Below are 16842 nucleotides of genomic sequence, written 5' to 3'. Positions count from 1 at the left end.
GTAATTCCTTCCATGCATTTCCTCCCATCAAACAATGTGTCAATGTGAGATGCAAATGTCATATGTTGTGTCCTGAGTAGTGGTGGCAACTTGTAGGTTGAGAATGGTTTTAGTAAATTGTCACCAGTAGTCTTGAAAGTGGATCATTTGACTATTTTTAGATGTATATCCTATTGTTTGAATGGTTCAAATCAAGAAGGCAAATAGGCCATTCAATCCAAGAAGGAAAATAGGTCGCTCCCATTGGGAGTCGAATGATTATAAAGCCAACAACTTGACCAATTTGGTTGAGGTTGCCTTGAACTGTTCTTTTCTTAATTATACTAATGTTGTGTGTTATCCAAATTAATATAATTATTATAGAAAATATATCTCCTAATCAAGAGACACAACAAAAATGACTATCAAGTTAGAAGGATCACTTGTTATGCCATGGACCCGGGTCCACGTTGCGAGGTGGATCCGGGTCCAAAATGGCGTTGTTTTGCTTCAATTACTTCTTTGTCATTGGTCTTTAGAATTCGTTCCTCTATTATATTCATAAATTTTAAATTTTATATTCACAATTTTAGATCTCGATATCCAAAATTACAGAACTCAATATTCACAATTGTAGAATTTTATATTCACAATTTTTGAACTTTATATACACAATTACAGAACTCTATTGTACATAACTCTATATTCACAATTAAAGAACTCTATATTCAAAATTACAGAACTTTATATTCAACAGTATAACACAATTTTTGAATCTATATTCAAAATTTTAGAATTCTATATTTTAAAAAAAAATCATTGAGTGAGGAGACGATGCCACTAACAGTACCATTATTTCATATACGCGTTTTGGACCTGGGTCCATAGCATAATTTGCCTAGAAGGATATAGGGTTTATTGGGTTTGTTTTAGAATTTTGAGATTTTAAAAATTATTTTTAGAACTAAGGATTATATATTTTATATACCTTGTACTCTTTTCTTATCTAGATTTTTCCCACAAGATTTTTCTAACAAGTTTTTAATGTAGCAAGATCATAGCCAAATAATGTCCAAGGGGAAGTGTTATATTATAAATAATATGACTTTTAGTCATTTTTTATCAGAACATCCACATTTGGTCCTAGTATTATTGTGACATGACCATTTTTGGTCTTCTATCAACAAAACAATTGTAATGCCGTTAAATACAAATGCATTTAAGTCTTCAATTATAGATTTCTTTTTAAAAATAAACATAAAAATTAGCAGATTCACTTTATATAAAAATGACCGAAATGCCATCGTATTTAGCGACATTTCAACAATTTTGTTGACCGAGGATAAAAAATGGTCATGCCACAATATACTAGGACCAAATGTGAATGTTCTAATAAAAATGACTAAAAGTGGACTGTCACCTATAAATCTAATACCAAAAATGAAATTAACTTTAAATAATATCATTAGTGGACATTATTATGTAGCGGGCATATTTATGTCCCCATTTATGATTTCTGTTATAGTTATATATCTTATACATATGTTTGTACCTTTGCTCCCAAAAGGTTGAATCCCCATCAGCCCTGTGCATCGGACGGCTTCGGATATTCGAACCGCCCACCCGTTCAGTTTTCAGATTGTCAATTTTAACTCCTATTCGTAGTTTTTTACACAGGTAATCCTTCGGATATTGGCATTTTGGATTTTGGACGGTTCGGGTGATTTGTAATCGGATTTCGGTTGACTTCTTATTCACAAAAAAATAAAAAATAAAAACTAAAACAATAAACTTACAAGTGTAATCTACATGCTTTAAAAAAAACTAAAACAATAAACTTAACATAAAACTTGTACATATTTTGTAATCTACATGCTTTAAAATACAAATTACAAGGCTACAAGCCTAAAACTTACAATTTTACATCAACAAAATACTAAATGTCAAAAACAAAGAACTTAAGTTCGAACTTCCAAGTTACAACTTACTACTTATGAACTTACAAGTTACAAAGTTAGTAAGTTCCAACTTACAAGTTACTTAAATGTTAAAACTTACAATTTACAATTGAAGAACTTAAGAGTCAACTAGTTAGGATTCAAAAAAAAGAGTTACAAGTTAAGTGCCCAAAACTCCAAAAGGCAGTGCAATTAACTGAATTAAGCATCAAACAAGTTAACAACCAGCAATTCAGCATTCAACATCTTCCTGTCCAATGCAAAAACACAAGTTAAAATATATAGTGGATAGTGGAAATTAAAAGTTAAAACCATCACAGATTCACTCATTAACAGTTGTCAGTTGTGTTGAAAAAGAGACTTAGGGAAGGCTCAGATTGCTATGTTTTCACGTCAAGTTAGGATTGGGGGCAAATTGCTACTTCAATTTTGGAATAGAACCCAAAACTAATGAGCAACATACCAACCCAAAACCATTTCAGACAAATGGTGGAAGCATCATCATAGCCATTGACAACTGGAATTAGGACTATACTAATGAGAAATAACAAAATGAGAATAAGGGAGAATAATATACCCGATTACCAGATGTCCAGATCACTAAAAGACTCATGCACTATTGATTCAAATATTCAATTAATCAAGGCAAAAGGTTAAAAGTTTAAGTAATCTGATACATCTATACCTGATGGCTGATAGGATAGGAATATGATCAAAGGAATCAAGGGCAACAACAATTGAAATGTTACCGAGCCATTGTCCAACAAGCCACTCACCAGTACCACAATCACCACTCACAGTGTCCCAAATTTCACTAGCCAGTATTCCTCAGTAAATCAGAAATCAGAATTCAATCAAATCACATTTCACAATTCCCATATCAAAGAATACTGGAATGGAACTATAAAAGACTATAAGTAGAAATAAACTACTAAAAAAATATTACATGAATGGTATCAAGGGAAGAACCAGCATCCCAAGTCCTGTCCTTCCAATTCCAGTGGCCAACTCTGTAAATTAAAAGAAATAAATTAAAAAAGAATCTAAGTTAAAACTTATAATGTAAAAACATAATGTATTAATATAATTATATAAGTTACCTTGTTCAAACCTTTCAACATCATCAATATTTTCTTCAATTTGTACTGGTTGATTTGGTAACCTCAACCAGTCCTGTGCACATACCAGGGCTTCCACAATTTTAGGAGTTAAGGAACTTCTAAATGCATCTAATACCCTTCCACTAGTACTAAATACACTCTCTGAAGCAACAGTGGATATAGGAACTACTAGGACATCCCTTGCCATTTTGGAGAGAGTAGGAAATCTCTCACTATTTAGCTTCCACCACCTAAGAATATCAAAGTTAGGACTATCATCCACAAATTTTTTACTTAAATACACTTGAAGCTCTGTTTCTTTACTGCCTCCACCAGCTTCCATCCTTTGTCTTTTGAGTTGGTTTTTTAACATAGACTGAGGTCTACCAATTGTGGTATGAGTCTGGATAGTTTGCACATCTGGTTGGCTACCAATAGCAGAAGATGATTCATTTTGTTATAAATTGATAGAGGAGGTGGCTGCATAGTCACCATACAATTCTACCATGGCAGCTTGGACCTTTTCTAAACACTCCTTCCCCTTCACTTCACCATACAGTTGGGTAAACTGATATGGCATATATTCTAGTTTATCTCTTGGGTATTGGCAAAGAAGATCAAGAAATTCATTTTTCCAGGATCCCCCAATACTTTTCAAATTTAGAATTCATTTGGGATCCCATTGCCTAAGAGAACAAGTAAATAGCTGATAGAAAACACAGAATCAGACAATCAGTAATCATATTAATCACCTAATCAGCTTATAATCACTGATTGTGTCAAGAATCAGACACTAATTGTGTCATCATTTTTCAAGATTTCACTTAAGGCAGAAGGCAGTTAAGGGTCATACATCCATAAACTTGACAATTATAAAAAAAATCCAGATTCAGGAACTTTATTTATTCAGTTCATCATTATCTGGATTTTAGTTAAGGGCTTCCACCAATAAATGGAAATTTCAGGCTTTCAGCACTGGAAATTTCACATTTAAGCCTTTAACTTTTAGGGACGTCACAGATCAGTAGATCACATCATCACAATATCACCAAATAGAAAAATGTTGACCACAGAACACAATATATCACCCAACGATCCCAACATGCCTATAAATCAATAATATATAAAACTAGGGTTGCGATTAAAGACTGCTTCCACCCAACATACAATCATATCATAAATCAAATTATATAAACTAGGGTTTAAGAATTACTTGATTTCTCACAAAAAATTCCCGGAAAACAAGGGTTTCTAAGCAATAACCACCAGTTCGGATCAGCTTCCACCACTCTAAGTCTCAACGGCCACCAGAAAGGCGGAGAATCAGAGACGACAGACGAGTTAGGCGACTATCTGCCTCAGACTTAGAGAACACAGAATCGGAGAATCGGAGAAGAAGAGAGAACTCAAACTCTAAGAGAATCGGAGAGAAGTCGCGATTCACGAAGAGAACACTCAGAACAGATGAGAGATGAGAGAAAGAACTGGGAAAGGAAAACCCTAGGTCTGAGAGATGAGAGAAAGAACTGGGAAAGGAAAACCCTAGGTCGACTGCGCATCAGAAAGAACTGGGAAAGGAAAACCCTAGGTCGACTGCGCATCAGATCGAATGAAGACTAAGTCTTCCTTCAACAAATATATATACACACACATTAAACGACGACGTATGATGCGAAACCCTATGTAGCCCTAAAATATTTTGGATAATCGAGCGTGTTAGATATCAAAATATCCTACTCCACGTCCCCACCCAAATAACATTAACCGACGCCGTTTCGAATTGCGGATCGGATATGAGACTTCCGTTTCGAACTGGAAATTTCACATTTAAGCCTTTAACTTTTAGGGACGTCACAGATCAGTAGATCACATCATCACAACATCACCAAATAGGAAAATATTGATCATAGAACACAGTATATCACCCAACGATCCCAACATGCCTATAAATCAATGATATATAAAACTAGGGTTGCGATTAAAGACTGCTTCCACCCAACATACAATTATATCATAAATCAAATTATATAAACTAGGGTTTACGAATTACTTGATTTCTCATAAAAAATCCTTGGAAAACAAGGGTTTCTAAGCAATAACCACCAGTTCGGATCAGCTTCCACCACTCCAAGTCTCAACGGCCACCAGAAAGGTGGAGAATCAAAGACGACAGACGAGTCAGGCGACTGTCTGCCTCAAACTCAGAGAACACAGAATCGGAGAATCAGTGAAGAAGAGAGAACTCAGACTCTAAGAGAATCGGAGAGAAGTCGCGATTCACGAAGAGAACACTCAGAACAGATGAGAGATGAGAGAAAGAACTGGGAAAGGAAAACCCTAGGTCGACTGCGCATCAAATCGAATGAAGACTAAGTCTTCCTTCAACACATATATATACACACATTAAACGACGAATCGACGTATGATGCGAAGCCCTATGTAGCCCTAAAATATTTTGGATAATCGAGTGGGTCAGATATCAAAATATCCTACCCCACCCAAATAACATTAACCGATGCCGTTTCGAATTGCGGATCGGATATGAGACTTCGGTTTCGGATTGGGTCGGATTGCATTGTTTTAGGCATCAGGTCGGTCGGGTTATGCATAGCCCTAATCCCCATATATGTTTGTACCTTCTTTGTACAAGTGGCTGATTAATGAAATCTCTGGATATTCTCCCTATCACTCTATCTCTATTATCCATAATACTTTGTTAATATTTGTTTAAGCATATACTTTGATGCTGCCTACAATTCTCAATTCACCGGTTAGGAACTAATGGGCAAACGAACACCCAATTCCAACAAAATGCGTTTTTTAGTTTAGAAGGATATAGTGAAACACATTATATTGGATTGTTGATTTCTTAATGGTAGCAACATTTTGTTCTTAATGGTATTGATGATTTCTCTTATATGGACTATAATGCTATCCAATTGTGATGATTCTTTTACTAATTTTAGAAAGTATATCTTTTGAGACTCATTAAAAGTAACTTTCAATTCATGAGTTATCTTTTCTTAACAATACTGACGATTTGCTTTATGTTGATTATAACACTATTTAAATTAGGACGAGTCTTTACTATTTTTGGAGAAAAATATAGTGATATGTATTGCCTTGTTCTTTTCTTAATGATATTGATAATTTGCTTTTTGTAGACTATATGTCTATATATAATGCTACCAAAATTTGGATGACTGCTTTACTAAATTTAGAAAGTATAACTTGTAATCAAGAGTTTCATAAAAAATAACTTTCAATTTATATAGGTATAATGATATACATTGGATCATTCTTTTATTAATGATACAGACGATTTGATTTATGTACACTATAATGTTAAGTTGCTAACCAAATTGTGATGATTTTTTAAATACTATTTGTGGAAATATATCTTTTGATCATAAGACCTTTTTTTTTTTTAAAGGATTTGATCATAAGACATATAATATGTAAAAATGATAATTTTACAAATTCAATACACACACTATCACAACAAATTAAGGTGGTTTAACAATACATAAAACAATTATAAATCTAATTAAAAATTCTAGACTAGTTTAGACTTGGTTCATGAGAGGTTTGGGCAGGCCTATGAACAAGATCGACCTATATTGATAGGGCTAGTCTTGGGCCCCCTCTAATGAGGCCCAAGCTTAGATCGACACTAGCTTGACCTTGGCCCATGGTTAGATCACCCAGTTGTTATACTGTGGACCATGGTCATGGTTGAAACTACAGTTGTGTTGAAAGGGAATTACAGCTGCGCGGAACAGAAGCCGTTTCATCCGTCTGGAACTGCAGTTATGTTGAACTGATACTGTAATTGTGTTGAACTGATACTACAGTTGTGTTGAAAGGGAAATGCAGTTGCGCCGAACGGATACTGTTTCATCCGTCTGTTTTCATTAATCAAAACGACGTCGTTTTGATACCGTGGTCCACAATCCATTGTAGACCACGGTCCACAGTATAATTTGCGGTGATCACCTTATTTGGCGTGCTCTTTATAATTGATTTAGAACTATCTTTTATTTAATTTGAATTCTAATTTTAAATAGTTTGATTATTTTTTTTTACTCCCCCCTCCCTAGCACTATCAAGAGATATAACTCTTGTTTCATTCTTAATGACAAATTATTTGCCTTATGTAGGCTATAATATCATCTAAATTGGAGTTTTTAAATATTATTTTTTAAATATATATCTCTTGATCTTGAGATTCATCAAATTTGACTTTTAGTTTAGTTCGATATAATGCTATAAATTAAATTGTTCTTTTGTAAATGATATTGACAATTTGCTTTATTTTGAGTATATTGCCAACTAAATTGGTATGATTTAAAAATAATAATTTTGAAAAATATATCTCATAAACATGAGACGACTCATCTATCAAAAGTGGCTTAGCTTTTAGTTTATATAGATTTCGTAATATACATTAGATTATTCTTTTCTTAATGATATATATATATATATTTTTTTCTTAATGATATATATATTACTTGTGTTATGTAGATTATAATAGTGATGTTCTTTTGTCCCTATCCCCCACAAAACTGGAAAAATAAAGCGTGGGATGATAGGAACATAAGATTCAAATAACTAGATTTTAGGTGGCTTGCACTCTTTCAATCTCATTGTTAATCATTGTATTGTAGGACGTGTCTCCTGCATTGCTTACAAAATATAATGGTCTTGACTACAAATTACTCACCCACGTTATACGTACATCTCCCATGATTGCATGAGTGCACACCTCACACACACAAGCTATCTACACCCTACACATGATCATCGTGTAGGGATCGTTGTGCACAACACTCGATCCTTGCGCGTCTTTTGCACAACACACAATCCTCAACGGAGCTGCTATGCACAACACACGACCTGTGCAAGTGATCATATCGCTACACTCCACACACGCGACCCCTGCACGGGCTATGCTCCGACATGCATCACTCGTTCAAACTTATATATCCGTCCAACCTCCGATCCACCTAGACTCTTTTAGCCCAAACCTCCTAAATCCTTTAGAGCATAAATATTGTATTGTTATTTTCTTAATAATACTAATAATTTGCCTTATGTAGGCATTAAAGCTATCCAAAATGGGATGACTTTGTACTATTTTTGAATAATGATGATGAATAACATTAAAAGTCACTTTTAGTTTAGATAGAAATTGTAATATACATTGGATTGCTTAGCTTTCCTCCCTCCTCCCACCCAAATGATACTTATGATTATGAAGACTATAAAGACTATTAGTGACTAGGTTTAGACACTTATAACCAAATTAAGATTTAAAATATCCTAAAAAGATACAAAGAAGGAACCTAGGTTGTCACTTTGAAGTCATATAGAGTTTGTAATAATTGGGCAGTTTATTGAATAATATTTGAAGCAATGATTGATTACTTATGCCTGGTGTAGCTAGGTAATTGATTAATCAATTTAAAAAAAGTTATTTATTAAATAAGTCTTTATCTCCATTCAATTAAAATTTTATAAAAAAAGAGGCAAATGTTGACAAAGTATTTGATTGGAGTATATAAATCTATAGTGTCCTGGTCTTGTATATGGTCCAGTGATTAATCATTTGATTTTTCAAAGATTTAGTTTGAATCTTTGAGTAAACAGGCGCTAAGTCAATGGACATTGAGAATTCTCCCCAATTGTCTAAAACATCTCTATCATAGTATTATCTAATAAAATAAAATAAAAATACAATTTTTAAAGGAAAGAAACTACAATTATTTATCTCTTAATTCCAAATTATAAACCTTGTTGGTCTCTTTTAATTTTTACAAATATAATTTTTAATTGTTAATTATAGGAATTGTAAATTTAGTTCCTTAATTATTTGAGACTCAAGCTCCCATTTGTATTTAGTGTATTATTATGTGAAAATAGCAAATAGATTGAAAATTATACATATGTTCTCATAAAATTTTAGATACAAATAGATATTGATGCCTTAGTTAGTTGATGAACTGAATTTATTACTTAGGAACAATTGAAAAGAATGGATTAAATTTATAATTTAGGAACAATTGAAGAACCAAAGTGTATTAACTTAAACTAAAATAAAAATTATACAAGAATCGATGTTAGCAAGGGCCTAACGTGAATAGATAATGTCTTGGTGTAATAAGTTACAATTATAACTTGTATATTCTGCTTACTTTCCTATACACACTTGCAAATTCTTTTTTATTTTACTTTTTTTTTAAACACTAAGTTATTAATGCTGTTTTATATAATAACTCGTAAATTGTACTTAATTTCTTGTGCATTTACAAATTCTAAATCTTTAAAATTTTAGATTACATTTTAATTGAGCGAGATCATTAATTTTTTAATTCTGTATTTACACAACAAAAATGTAAAGAAGTTAAGAGCATTTATTGCATGTTAACAAGAAGATTAGGCCCTTGCCCCTTAGAGGACCCTTAGTAATATTGCACGATAATTAAAACTTCCTTCGTATTGGGTTGAATGAAAGGAAAAAAAAACACTTAACAGCTTGGAGTAGTTAGTAAATGATGTTATTACAAGGTTAAAAATTCTAAAACTCTTATAAATGATGTATGAAATCTAGATTAATTTCATAGTGGTGAGAATATTGTATGTCGTAAGCTAAAACGCACAACATTTATCGTTTCTATTATTTTATTTAATACTAATATTACTGGGAAAGAAATTATTAAAATATAAAAAGTCTTCTCAAAATAAAAAATTATAACTCTAAAATATTTCTAATAATCTTGTAGTTTTCCACTTTGATGATTTTATCAGACCAAGTCTATCATGAAACTGGGTAATGAGGGCAATTTAGGTAATAAATACATAACTGATAAATTATATGTTGAGCCGTTGGTGCCCTTTTAGCCCATGAAAAATAATATTAAGGGGGTGTATTCAATCATGACTTTTATAAACTTTTAAAGATTTTTATGAACTTTAAAAGTTTGGAGACATTCAATTCACTTTTAGAGAATCCTACACCTTAATTTTTTTAGCCCTTATAATTTGCATTCGAGAATATAATAATCAAAATAGATACAATTACCAAGCTATGATTGCAATAGGTCTTTGCATAATAAATGCTCTATAGTTCTCTTTCAGCAAGTATAGAACGTATGGAAGTGGTTCTAATTCAAAGAGTTGGGGATGGTTCCTAGTCTAATGTGATCGAGGAAAAATTAGAGGAGCTCAAATTTGAATTATAAGCAAAAAAAGTGTAAAATTAGTTGAGCAATAGCACTATAAATACAGGCCGGATTGCATATTGCTAATGCTGGAGGGGTAGAACACTCTACATACAGATTGTAACAAGAATATAAAATATTTTGAGAAAAATTAAAGATCCCAGAAAACAATTGAGAAGAGAAGATTCGGATGCCCTTTCTTAATCCTTCCATAGCTGTGCTATACAAGTGCTTAGTTGAAGTGATCGAAGCAAAGGAATTTGGCTCAGTGGCAGTGGATCATCAAATTGCAAAGGAAAGCTATTGAATTCTTGTTTCCATTTACTGTATGTTAATTGCTGAATATTTGTGTCTATATGACAACTAAGTTAATTGTTGTTAGCCTTCAAAAAAAGTTAATTGTTGTTAATGCCTTTATGAGTGTTCTTATTACAGGGATATATATATATATATATATATATGAAGAATTTGCCATGAAGTTCTTGTAGTAATATTTAATTAGCCAATCAAGTTAAATTTTATCTTTCAATTGTATTTTGTTAATTGATTGTAATATTGGTGGCCAACTTTGATGCAATTAATTAATTGATGTAAGTGGATTTTAGGGTAAAGATTATGTCTAATAATTTCATGCTCTAAGAGCTCTTATTTATAGTTTATAAGATAAGAAAAATTTTGATATATTTAAACTCTTTTAATATTATTTAATTAAAATGTTAAATAATATCAATATTATTCAAAATGTATTCATCAATAACCATCATCTCTTGAGCCACGAGTCTTCCTAAGTCCTAACCAATGCCATTAAATTCCCGTTGCCACCCTTCTTATTTCCCTAACTTTGAGCTACGCCATTACACCTCATTATATTGAACCAATGTCGCTCCTATTTTCGATCAAAATTTAAAATAAAAACACCACAATAATTAGAGGATCATTATTAATATTATAAATAATAATAATAATAATAATAATAATTTGAAACAAAATTTGAACAAGTTAGGTTTGTGAAATTGTCGGGGTTCGCTCATCACACCCATATATATCCTCATCAAGTAATTTTACATGTACTTTCAAATCATACTCATACTTTTTACTCCCTATAATTTGGTATGTTTTTTTTTTTTTTGAAAAGATAATTTGGTATGTTTTGATTGCTTAGTTTAATAAGGGGTATGATATTTATCCATTCTTTCTTTTCTTCCTCCAATTAAATTTGAACACAAGTAGAAATAAAAGTTGAAATTAAGTTGTTAGGAGTATTTGAAGTATTTTTCATCCTTATCCTCCATTTCTTTGTCTTTACAAACATTAAAAGGAGAAACTTATGCTTAGTTCACTGATTTAGTAAGTAATATTTGAAAAAAAGTGACCAAGGTTTGAATTTTGACAGATAATGTGGAATTATATTTAGAGTGGACTAATCCAATGGGGTAGCTTAAGTAGCAAGTGAGCTGGGTTCAATTCCCACGAGTGACGATTCCCCTGGGCCAGCCCCGGAGAGAAAGACGTGTAAATTTACCAAAAGAATACTTAGAGTGGACTAATTATGCTTAAAATGAACACTTCTTTTGCATGCACAAACATTTAATCCTGTTGTTTGAGTAATTGAGTTATCCTAATTTACATCTTCTCGTATGGTCGGGTTGAAGATTCCATTTTTGGGAGAAAAAGGAGAAACTCACGCAGTCGTTACCCCCACCGCCACCGTAATTCTCCCTCTTCGCTATATCTTTCTCAATTTTGAAACCCTTCTTACTTATCAGATCAATAAATCCTCATCCCCACTTCTGTATGCATAGAGTGTGAATTCAGCGTGTATTCATGTCTGAATTTGTGATCAAGATGGGTTCTACAAGGCCAGATCTGAGTTGCAGAGTGTCGCCGGAGCCGGTAGACCACTTCGACTGCCTGCCGGACTCGCTTGTCGTACTCGTCTTCAATAGGATCGGCGATGTAAAGGCTCTCGGCCGCTGCTGCGTCGTTTCGAAGCGTTTTCACGCCCTAGTACCCCAGGTGGAAAACGTCGTCGTTAAGGTAGACTGCGTTATCTCCGACGACGATGCCTCTTCGTCGGCGTCGGCTGACGATGGCGCTGCTCGCAGGTCTCGCCACTCCGTTTCCTCGCTCCTGCGTCTCGCCTTCTCGGGGCTCCTGAAGCCTCTTCAGTCTTTCTCGCAGTTCATCGCCACTTCCGCTCGATGTGACGCGGTTTCGTCGGCTCTCGGCGATGATGATTTTGATCGGGACGACGTGACTCACCACTCCCCCAGCCAGGTATTGAAGAATTTTAGCGAGATCAAGTTCCTGCAGATTGAATTGCCGAGCGGGGAGCTCGGAATTGAAGATGGGGTTTTGCTGAAATGGAGGGCCGATTTCGGGTCCACCCTTGAAAATTGCGCTATCCTGGGTGCCGCAAAGTTGATTCCGCCATTAAAATTGGAAGGTAACGATGCTAGTATTAGCATTCCTATTGCTGCCCTTTCTGAGCAGGCTCCGGTCAATAATAACGCGGCCATTGATGGAAATGGCGAGAACGAGTTTCACACGAATGGGGGTTTGAAGATGCGCGTGGTGTGGACAATAAGCTCACTAATTGCAGCTTCTGCTAGGCATTATTTGCTGCAGCCGATAATTGCAGAGCACAAGACTCTGGATAGATTGGTTTTGACTGATGCTAGTGGGCAAGGTATTCTTTCTATGAACAGGGAGCAGCTGGAGGAGCTAAGGGTGAAGCCGCTGTTGGCCTCGGCGGCCTCAAAGAGGACTATGGTTCCAGCTCTTAATATGCGGTTATGGTATGCCCCTCATTTGGAGTTACCAGATGGGACAGTGTTGAAAGGGGCAAGCATGGTGGTGATCAGGCCTAGTGAACAACCCAGGAGAGATGTGGTTGGGTCCGATGAAAATTCGGTTGCCTCGTTGTTTGAGCAGCCTTATGGGACAGCAGTGAGGATGCTAATGAAGAGGAGGACATATTGTCTTGAAATGAACTCCTTTTGAATGTTCAACCCTAGGATATGGATACCCTGTTAGATGGACTTGGAGGGTATAGCTCTTTTCATTGGTGAATAAGTGTTATATCTATAATTATGCTCTAAATTTGTGTGCATGGGATGCCAATTGCGGCTCCATTATGCTAATACATTTATGAGCATTTCCTGTGCATGTGCTGTGCATTTCCCTTGGCCTGTGTTGAAAGTGCGAAAATGTGAATATTGTGACTGCAGTATATGGCAGCCATTTCTGTGCCTTTAGCATTGATGGATTCTTGATTAGATTTTTCTTACATACAATCTAAAACAGTTGTCTGTAATTTGCATGCCATGGCTTTTTGCTTGCAGATGCCATAGTGTGTAATGAATATATTCTCAACTTGTTTTTGGTCCACCATTGCCCCTTCTCTATGTTTCTCTATGTTTATTCTTTACCTCTGTAGTAGTACCAGCTAATTACTCTGTTCAGTCTGTTGGGTAGATGACACTGTTGCCTAATTGCCTTTTCATTATGGCTTGTTATTTATTAAAAATAAAAAAACAAAGATTATTTCTTTATTGCTTTGTTATATGGGTCACACTTGTGTGAGACCATCTCACGGGTTGGGTCAATATGCAAATGTAATACTTATAGTAGCAAATGTAATATTAAATTAGGAATAAAATATTTGTTACTTATAAGGGAAAACGTAATACTTTTGAGGACAAATGCAATACTTTTGTATTTTGATATAAAAGTATTACTTTTTTCATCAAAAGTATTATATTTTCCCTTATAAGTAATGTTGCACTTATAAAGGAAAATGTAATACTTTTGATGAAAAATGTAATACTTTTACATCAAAATATAAAAGTATTACATTTTTTTTTTCAAAAGTATTACATTTTCCTATATAAGTAATAAACATTTTATTCTTGATTTAGTATTGCATTTGCTAGTATAAGTATTATATTTCATCTTGACCCGACTCGTCTCACGGATAAGGAACTTGAGACGGTTTCACACAAGTTTTTGCCTTGTTATATTGACTTGTGATTTCTCTGGTGGATGAATAGGCCATTTGCCCATTTTACATAGCTCATAAGTTGTGTAATTACAAGAAAAATAATTTGTCAGCATGTCTAGGGTTTTAAGTTCATCAATAACTTTAGATTTCTTTATTTAAATCTGATGCACCTTTGCCACCCAAATGGGTAACTTTAGATTTCTTTATTTAAATCTGATGCACCTTTGTCACCCAAATGGGTTCATGTGAGAAGACAACTAGTTGCTGCATATATGCATCCAACATATGAATGTACATGCTCTTGAACTGTCAATTTAAAGGTATTTATCATGTGAAAATCTTTTTTTTTTCCCCATTGTGCGCACTTTTGTATCATGTATTCTAAATTTGTCTGTTTTAAGTGTCAAGATCTCAAGATTTATTTATTTATTTAAAAATGGTGTTATTCATGTTTTATAATACTGCAATAGTAGATATATACACTCTATTCATGTTTTTCCAACTTATTATCAGTTTTATTTGTCACTACCCATTGATAAATCTCATTATTGATAGTACGCGATATAATTGCTTAAAGATTACAATTGATTCATTACAATCACCTACAATGTGGCTGATATGGATGTTACCTTAGGTTGGAATTTAACTTGTGTCGGCATGCCACCAGTCCACTTTATGAGTTGACCTCTTTGCCATTAATTAGGAAAATAAGAAATGGTTATGTGTGTCTATATATAACTTGTGTTTTATACACATGCACATTATTTTACACAAATTTGTCCATGTTGTCACCATAACTCTCTTTACTATTTCAGATAGAGTGCAGCTTTTAAGGAAGGCGGATTTCACGTACTGTCAAAGGCGGAAAAAAAGCAAAATTTTGTCTTTGGATAGCAGACTTTTAGTTGATCAAACAGTCTGGGTTTTAGATGAGTTTACCTCTTTATCCACCCTTCTAAAGATCTATAAGCTTATGTAAATGTGATTCTCCTTAGTTAATGAATTGATAATAGGAATCTTGTTTGTTCAAGTTCATAGTGTATATGCTTTAAGAATGCACAGAATGGATATGATTAATGTTGTAAAATCTTTGTGCCTTGGACCTTGTCTTAATTGACATATTTAGTAGGTGTCTTTCTGTGAATATTGTAGGATATAGATTTTTTATGCTTATGTGATGTACTTGTGAGGTTTTTTGAGCAATGGAACAAGCATTTTGCACATTCCTGAACTTTCTGTTTACTACAATTATTTTATTTTATTATATTTGGTTGAAATGGATATAGAGTTATGATGTCAAAATTATTAGTTTCACAGGAAAAACACACACACACACAAATGAACTGCAATAAGTGTAATATATGTGCAGCTCATGTGTAACATATCCATTTCTGTCAGAAACTAAGAAAGGCCAAACACCAACTATCTTATCAGCTTATGTGAATGTGTTTCTTTCCATTGGTTGAATGAATGGTTAATTGGCATCTTGTTTGTTCCAGTTCTTAGTGTATTAGTGTATATGCTTTAAGAATGGATATGAATATATGATTAATGTTGTAAAATCTTTGTGCCTTGGACCGTCTTAATTGGAAATATTTAGTAGGTAGCTTTGTGTGAGTATTGCAGGATATGGGATTTCTTATGCTTATGTGATGCACTTCTGAGGTTTTTTGAGCAATGGAACTTGCATTTTGCACATGTCTGAACTTTCTGGCTACTACAACAAAATCTTTTGTTTAGTGCCAATATCTGAATTGTTGATACTATGGTAAATGAGGGATTGATGCAAATTGCTCTGATGTTTATGGTGGAGATCAGAGGCATATATTCAGCACTGATGATATATGGATTATATGCAATGTGGGATGAGGTTGAATCTGCGAAACCCCATTTTGTTTAGCTAATCAGGTGGATTCAGCATGATGTGCATTGTCTGCAACATTGAGTTCAGGTTAGGTTTTTTTTTTTTTGGGTGACGAGGGAACCTGCATTCACTACCCGAAGGTGTTGGGGGTGTGTTTGGTTCATGGGTTTACCTACTAGGAATGTGAATCAAAATTATTGTTATTGTTTGGTTGACAACTTTTTAGAATACAATTATGAAATTTGTTACCTATTCAATTAAAAACACATTCTCTAATTAAAAACGGGTATCATTCCATCTTATTGGTAATCTGATTTTTAAGTTTTGATTAGTGCTTTTCAAGGTTTTAAAAGGCGGAGGCATACCTTGAGACGTTTTGTAATTTGAGGCGAGCGTAAGCCTCAACTTTTATACAGAATATATTAATAAGCTGTAAACAGTATTCATAAGTCTAAAGTAAAGAAGCACATAACAATCCAATATTAAAATCTCAAGAAAATAAGTCACATAACACCAAACATAATATAAGTCTAAAGTAAACAAGCACATAATATAAGTCTAAAGTAAACAAGTCTAAAGTAAACAAGCACATAATATAAGTCTAAAGTAAACAAGCACATAACAATTCAATATTAAAGTCATAAACAACTAAACACATCATAAATCACAATGAAACTTTATCTGAAGAATCATTGTATTCTATAGCCTCATCATCTTT

General features: G+C 33.7%; 1 protein-coding gene across 1 annotated transcript; it reads left to right on the top strand.

Annotated features, from left to right (window-relative positions):
- Positions 1 to 11908: 11908 nt before the first annotated feature.
- Positions 11909 to 15491, top strand: LOC116033201 (F-box protein At4g18380-like). Its single transcript, XM_031275960.1, has 2 exons — positions 11909 to 13306; positions 15076 to 15491. Exon 1 carries the CDS (start codon positions 12082 to 12084, stop codon positions 13258 to 13260), a length of 1179 nt encoding a protein of 392 aa, XP_031131820.1. The 5' UTR covers positions 11909 to 12081; the 3' UTR covers positions 13261 to 13306; positions 15076 to 15491.
- The last annotated feature ends 1351 nt before the right edge of the window (positions 15492 to 16842 follow it).

Source organism: Ipomoea triloba, chromosome 1, assembly GCF_003576645.1.
Source record: "Ipomoea triloba cultivar NCNSP0323 chromosome 1, ASM357664v1".
Lineage (NCBI taxonomy): Eukaryota > Viridiplantae > Streptophyta > Magnoliopsida > Solanales > Convolvulaceae > Ipomoea > Ipomoea triloba.
The sequence above is the reverse complement of the archived record's forward strand: the minus strand, read 5'-3'. Positions and strand labels throughout refer to the sequence as shown.

What these genes read in the sequence shown, in the direction of transcription:
- LOC116033201 (XM_031275960.1), top strand. Translation starts at nt 12,082, where the DNA reads ATGTCTGAATTTGTGATCAAGATGGGTTCTACAAGGCCAGATCTGAGT.